General features: G+C 26.5%; 1 protein-coding gene across 1 annotated transcript; it reads right to left on the reverse strand.

Moving 5' to 3' along the window:
* Positions 1 to 1,760: 1,760 nt before the first annotated feature.
* Positions 1,761 to 6,862, reverse strand: LOC145964701 (PHAF1 protein CG7083). The gene is made up of 8 exons (XM_083087722.1): positions 6,545 to 6,862; positions 5,484 to 5,566; positions 5,085 to 5,312; positions 4,730 to 4,939; positions 4,478 to 4,627; positions 3,718 to 3,882; positions 3,186 to 3,362; positions 1,761 to 3,075 (listed from the first exon to the last, which is right to left on the reverse strand). Exons 1-8 carry the CDS (start codon positions 6,606 to 6,608, stop codon positions 2,878 to 2,880), a joined length of 1,275 nt encoding a protein of 424 aa, XP_082943848.1. The 5' UTR covers positions 6,609 to 6,862; the 3' UTR covers positions 1,761 to 2,877.
* Positions 6,863 to 7,093: the final 231 nt, after the last annotated feature.

Here is a 7,093-nt window from a genome sequence, read left to right on the forward strand (position 1 = left end):
GATTTACATTCTACTCAACTTTGGCGATCGACGAGAACTAAATCAAAATGCGAATTAGATTCAATCTAATAAGAATCGGATGAGAATCTAATGACAAGTCGAAGAATTAAATTACCCATTCTTTTCTCGTAGAACGTTTTTTTTTCCAAGTGATTAAAACTGTATTATTAATTTTTAATTGTTGTTTCGAGGAAGAACAAACTTGTGAAATTTGTGAAACAATTTGTGAAATTTGTGAACTTATTAATATTACATGTGTTTTACAATAGGTACAACTTTCTCTCATAAATGTTGTATGCAACGTGATATGTAACTTTGATCATATGTTAACGCTTATATGAATGAGAACATATAAAAGAATATATAAGGACATTTATATAATCTTATACCTTGTTATTTTAATAACTTGATATATTTAATAAAATTTTAATATCTATATAAATAGATAATAAACTTTGAGGCTGATATTGATTCTGAAAATTTCTTATTTCTTTCAAAGATAAAGAAATTTCTTCTTTTTGAATAAAAACTTTGGGTTTTGTTTTCACTATCTATTAATATGAGAACTTTTAAGATAAATTTTTATGAAAAATAATATATATAAACTAGAAGACCAAAGAAAAATAAGGAGAGAAAATAATGAAATAATGTATAGTTCTTTTTTACTTTACCAGAAGAATATTTTTAAGCCTTCAATTTGAAATTGTGATATTGCATCTTGTCAGGACAGAAATCCATATAAAAGAAGGAGAAGAAAATACTACATCCATTGGACAGACCAAGACAGAATAAGAAGTTTTTGTAAGGTTTTTGTAAGAGCTATTAAGAAATGTAAAATTGGAGAATTTCAAAACAGATTTGATTTATTTTAGAAGACATATTAGACTCTGCAAAAATTATTTTAGAATATTTTAATAATTCAATTAAAGCATATGTTATTTTTAAAACATTCATGAAAATTTTTTAATCAGTTCAATGTTTTATTTCGATCGCATAACATTTTAATCCATAAGTTATACGAGAGTAGTCAGCAATTAATTTATTAATTAGCTCTGAATTTCATAAATTTTGATGCTTTAAAGGATATATCTACTTTAGATCTAAATGATGAAAAAAATATAAAATGTATAGAGAATGTTAATGTTGGACTGGAATGTGAAAGCTTTTTAGAAACATTATCATTGAAATACGTGCAATCTAGAATCCCAATCGAGAATCATTAATTGAAATAGTTCTTTCTTTTCCTCATTCAAATGCTGAAAATGAACAAATATTTTCTATTATAATGATTAAAAAAAATCAAAAAAGCTATTGAATATCTATAGAATAAGATGTTTATTTTAAATTTTGTATATATTTTTTTTTAAAACTTGTTTTTTTAGCAATTTTCCTACCTTTGTAACAAATCTATTCTGACATTATATTTTTGCTAAATGAAATATTTTGAGTCTCATCCTTGTGTGTTTTATTTAAAGTTATTTCAATATTCTTTCCTTTTTTAATTTATCTTGTATTTTTTAATAAATCAATTAAATATAGACTATTATATTTTTTTGAATTATATTCATATATGTTAATAATATTTATAAAATTATGTATGAGCATTAATAATACAACTTTTTAGATACTTTATTGATATTAAATTCTATTTCACACACATTTATCTGATTATAAATTCTCTTATTATACTTTTTCATAATATAAATTAGCTGAAATGATGAAGAATGTCCATTTATGATTTTCAAGAAACAATAAACAAATACAAATACAATAAATATTTTTATTATATTATATACACAATTTTATTATATTTTTGTTAAAATTTCCTGTTAATTAGTAAATTATATCTGAATGTGAATTATTGAATGGATATCTGCAATTTTATATAAAGAAATAAAATCAATAGAGTGCAAAGTGGACATAATTCTAATTTCTTCCGCCAATTTCTCATATATTAAGTAATAATTGAAGATTCTTAATATCTACACATATCGACTTAGCTTGCATCATAACATCAAAAACGAGAAAATTATTATGAATCACGCGCAATAATTCGTGTAGATTGTGATGAAGCAAATAATAAATTTTTTAGTTTGACAAAATAGGCTTATATGATAAAAATATTGCTATTTTCTATTTGTGTACAATATATTTATCATAAAAATATATAAAATGATTAAATATATAAAAATAATTGTGAAAATGACTCAAACCTCAATGTCATTTTTCTGTACATAATATGATTAGATAATTTAAATTTTACAAATCTGCTTTGTATAATGTATTAATAAAGATAGTTGCATGAATTTTAGTTGCAAAAATTCTGATATTTTCCTTTGCATTTTGCTCGCTTTTGCCATCACAAGTCAACATGTCTAATATAAGTATCAAAGAATTCTAAGATTATTTGCAGTGTTATAGTATATTTTTAGCCTTATATTATGAATGTCAACAACACACTTGTTATACCACATGTTAGCATTTTTCTCTTCATTACAGTATAAAAAAATTTATTATAGGAGAATTGAAAGTTGACTTATCTCCTTATTTTATCTAAGAACGTAATATTAAAAATTAAGATTGTTAATCATAAACAATCTTTATGATCGCGATTAAAAAGATAATATCTTCTATAAAAGTTTGTATAATATTTCTCATCTAATTCTTTCCATTTTTGTCTTCTTAGTTAAAATATTTACGAATATTTCAATTGCAGATATATATATGTATATATACGTCCGTTTTTTTATCATAATTATACAATTATAACAAAAGATGGAAATAAACCATGTTATTCTTATTTATATGTTAAATATGTAAAATCCCGTTATATTTCGGAATCGATCTTAAAAGACAATTAATATTATATGTAAATTATCATGCTGTTCTGTATAAAGTTACACTTGCAATATGTTGATTCGCCATAACTTCAACAATCGCATCTCGTATACCATAACAAAACGTACAACCAAAAGGATTGGTTGTATTTGTCGAAGATGCACGATTTAATACTACAGGACGCGCGCTCGCTTTCAATTGTTCACTCACTCTATCCCATTTTGTGTAGGCAGTGATCTAGAAACAAGATTAAGATTCATTTACTTATTGATTGATAGCATATATAAATACATCTAATTGTAAAAAGAATTTTAAAAATATTATTATCTATATATATCTATAATTACCGTAACTGGAGAAGGAGAAACATCTATCAGTTTTCCCGATTCTGCGGAATTATTTTCAGGCGGCAGAGTCAAAGAGAATTCACAACGGTGATATATATTAAAGTTATAATGTCCTGGATAATTCGTGTGAAGCACAAACTTTTTTATACATTGAGTTTTTGCATTGAACAAGATATCCTGTAAGATATATTTGAAAAAAATTTTGTGTAGTGAAATTGATAAATTACAATTGTGTGTGTGTGTATGTGTGTGTGAGAGAGAGAGAGAGAGAGAGAGAGAGAGAGAGAGAATCGATTAAATGAAATTATCTAAGTCTAAAATTTAAGTAACAATTATCTATATTTAAATAATAAAATGTCTATATTTATTTTTCGCGAGATTGAAAGAAAAATGAATAAAAGAAAAATAAACAGCATTTTATCTCTTTTCATCGGGCAATAACTAGTCTTTTAACTAGTCAATAACTAGTATTATCAATTTGTAATATTGTTTTGATTTAATCATAAAAAATCATTTTGCCGAAAATACTTACCAAACCTAATGTGAAATAATTGTAGAAAAAATCTGATCGTCTTATCTTGTCTCGTTTATGTGCGTGTGGACTATGGATACGCATCTTATCCTCAGCTTTGTAGAATACCCTAGATGGGGCACCAAGTGCGCTTAAGACATCTTCGCAAGTATCACCGAATAAAACCTAAAATCATAAACAATACATAGATTAAAATATATACATAATTATTTTTATTTTAATATTTTGTTGTAATACAAACAATAATAAATTAAAGATGAATATTTCGATGCATGTCGAGAAAAAGATAAGAAAAAATTTAAAAAATAATATTAAATTATGACAAAAATAAAAAAATTTGGTGTAAAAATTAATTTTTTTATATATTATCATGCACATTTGATTAATATAGCATACTGATAACCCTTTTGGAATAAGATTTAAGGAATAAGATAAGACTTTTCAGTTTGTGGATTAATAAATAAGTCTTGATCAGCTTTATTGTTGAAATCAAATGTAAAATACATGTAAATTATATACATTTATTAATCCAGGATTAAAAAAGAAAGTTTTCAATATAGTTTTACTAATCTATACTCAAATGTACAGGATGATATACATGAAATATTTATTTTTATGTATAGTATATAAAAATTATTTATATTTTTTATATTCGTGCGTCTAATAATTATAATTCAATTGTAGTATGGAAACAATTAGAATACTATATTATTTTATCTCCTACATAAAAAGAATATATTAATAAAATATAAAACATTACCTCTTTGGTCAGACATCGTTTTTTCGGCTCCAGCAATGCTCTCGTCCCACAACTACCTTCAGTGAAAAGATGTAATCTAAGTCCTCGAGTTCGTGTTTTATCTCTAATAATGTCAGCTTTTTCCAAATATAAGTTATTGTGGTAACAGACCTATTCAAAAACATATATTAAAACACCTTATCATTCGTTCGATAGTTTTGTTTTATTTTAAAAAATGATAAAGAGATAATCAAAGTCTAGCTATATAATTACAAGTGGCAAAGGTGGTGGTGGTGTTTTCGAACCATGTTCTTCGCCGCTACCACCCGCAGGCATATTCCCAACGTAAATCGCCGTTTTCGCGACCAAAGGAGAAGTGCCATTAGGAAATTGTAACGAACCTAATCCGTGGGCATAACCAGGTTGAAATTTCGAATCGATTGGAAAATAAAATGACAGTCCTCGAAAATTCAATACAAACACCTGCAATCGTTATTATAACATTATAATGAATATGTCATATATGTATATATAAATATTATTGAATATGTATGTATGATAAACCTATTCGTAATTTTGTATGGCTGTATATTTGTATAATTAAATTTAAAAAATAATGGTTCTATACCTGTTTTTCACTATCATAAACACCGGGATGAGTTGCACCGAAAGAATGCTCGATCTGCTCGATCGAAGGTAATACCTCGGGCGAATTAAATGGCAAGCCGCAATATTTCAATTTCACTAATTTCATGTTATAAATTTCAATTATTTTAAGTCTTTGTACAACGGGATCGAATATAAGCCGAATGCCATCGTGTGGTAAATTTATTACTAGATCTACATCTAATGGATTCTGCAAATATACATAATACTTAATAAATTTATATTATCTCATTATAATAGAGATAAAAAGAATATTATTCATGCATTCTAAAACTATAAAACATCCAATGCATAATTTATATAATTTATGTATTATGTACATATGTAAGTTTTATATATTAATAAAACATCGAATACTTACAGTATCACTATAAAGTACTTGTACTCCTCTTATAACACCAACTTGAGATTGTATTATTGATACCGACTGAGAAAAATGCATACCTGTAACATAAGCATATTTAAAACTTGGAATTTTAATTAATTTAAGGTCTGCACATTTCTTATTGCATTCTTCATGTGTAACAAAAAATCTAGTATACAAATTTTATATGAGGTAATGTAAAAAGAAGTGAAAAAAAAATTAAAGAAGCATGTAATACAATATAAAAAATGGACAAAAATATTTGCCATTAGGAAAAGTATGCGAAACAACTTTAATGAAAATACAGGCAATTTATTGTAACTTTAAGAGTTGCTTTGTATATACAAATCATAATACATTGTGTGAGCATAAATTAATCTGAAATATTTATTTTATCTTGTTATAATCTTTTAGACTAATAATGATAAGCACATACAAAAATTGCAATGAAATAAATAAATATGACAAATCAATGCTTTGGTTCATACATTTGGCTTATACATTTTTAATTGGTTTCGGAAGAGAACATATTGCCCGTATTTTTACTATTCGTTTTGCAGATTTATTGGCTTGCGACATTTCCTGTCTATATATTTACGCAATATGTTTATTGCATATATTCGCTGATGTAATAGAGTATCAAAATATGCGAAAAGAATTATATATATTTGAATACATATTACATGTATATTGCATATTACAAAAAAAAAGAAAAAAATAACGCTCATATTTTTGCTATCGTTCCTTGAAAATAATTAAATGTTTAATATTGAAACAAAAAAAATAGAAATAAAAATAGAACATGACACGAAGTCTGAACGAATTGTATATATACAATGGAACAAAGACTCTAATGTCTACAATCGATATATAAACTGACAGACTACGATCAACCGTATGATCGTTCATGCTCTGTACAATACATACTTTATTGACTCATTTGATTCGATCGAATAAAATCTAGACGAAAAATAGACTTTTTTTGCGCATCATGCAAATCATAATAAATATACACACTCGTGTCGCTCGTTCTTTTGCGCTTGCGTTTTATCACTTGCCTAAAATAAATTCCCATTGCTCGCATCCGAGGGATCTCTCGGGCACCACTTCGAGTTCCAACATATTATCGCTTGTTGCTGCCTCTACTTGAAGCGATCGATAAACGGTATTTAGGCAAAGCGACACGCGATATGTCAGAAAAGAACTGCGCGTTGTTTTTCGTCTATCTCAACATATCGCTCGATTATTATTCAGCAGATAGCTATATTGCACAATCACATCCCGAACAATGAAGCTCCTTCGCTGTTTCCCGACTCCTTTAGCTCTTAGCTTCTATGACTTCTACAGTTGGCAAACAGTCACTAAACAGCTGATATGCACCGTGGAGTATGCGTAAACATCTAGATGCGACATTCGATCCACTAAGATCTATGAGTCATCAAAGGTAAAAGAATGCTTCAGTTCGTAGAAAAAAATACATGCTAGATGGGATCACTATTTTTGTCAGAATTTCATTAATTAATACTATTTAATATCATGGCCAAAAACATTGTATTCATATCTATTTTACGAATTGAAAGATAAGTAAATAACTTACAACTATTTCC

This window comes from Camponotus vicinus, unplaced genomic scaffold (genome assembly GCF_025532165.1).
Source record: "Camponotus vicinus isolate PSW18456_S1 unplaced genomic scaffold, iyCamVici1.0 SCAF_14, whole genome shotgun sequence".
Taxonomy (NCBI): Eukaryota; Metazoa; Arthropoda; class Insecta; order Hymenoptera; family Formicidae; genus Camponotus; species Camponotus vicinus.

What these genes read in the sequence shown, in the direction of transcription:
- LOC145964701 (XM_083087722.1), bottom strand. Translation starts at nt 6,608, where the DNA reads ATGTTGGAACTCGAAGTGGTGCCCGAGAGATCCCTCGGATGCGAGCAA. An exon ending in GCAATGGGAATTTATTTTAG is followed by an intron (nt 5,567 to 6,544) that starts GCAAGTGATAAA and finishes CTTATGTTACAG; the next exon opens with GTATGCATTTTTCTCAGTCG. An exon ending in CACCACCACCTTTGCCACTT is followed by an intron (nt 4,628 to 4,729) that starts GTAATTATATAG and finishes GTTTTTGAATAG; the next exon opens with GTCTGTTACCACAATAACTT.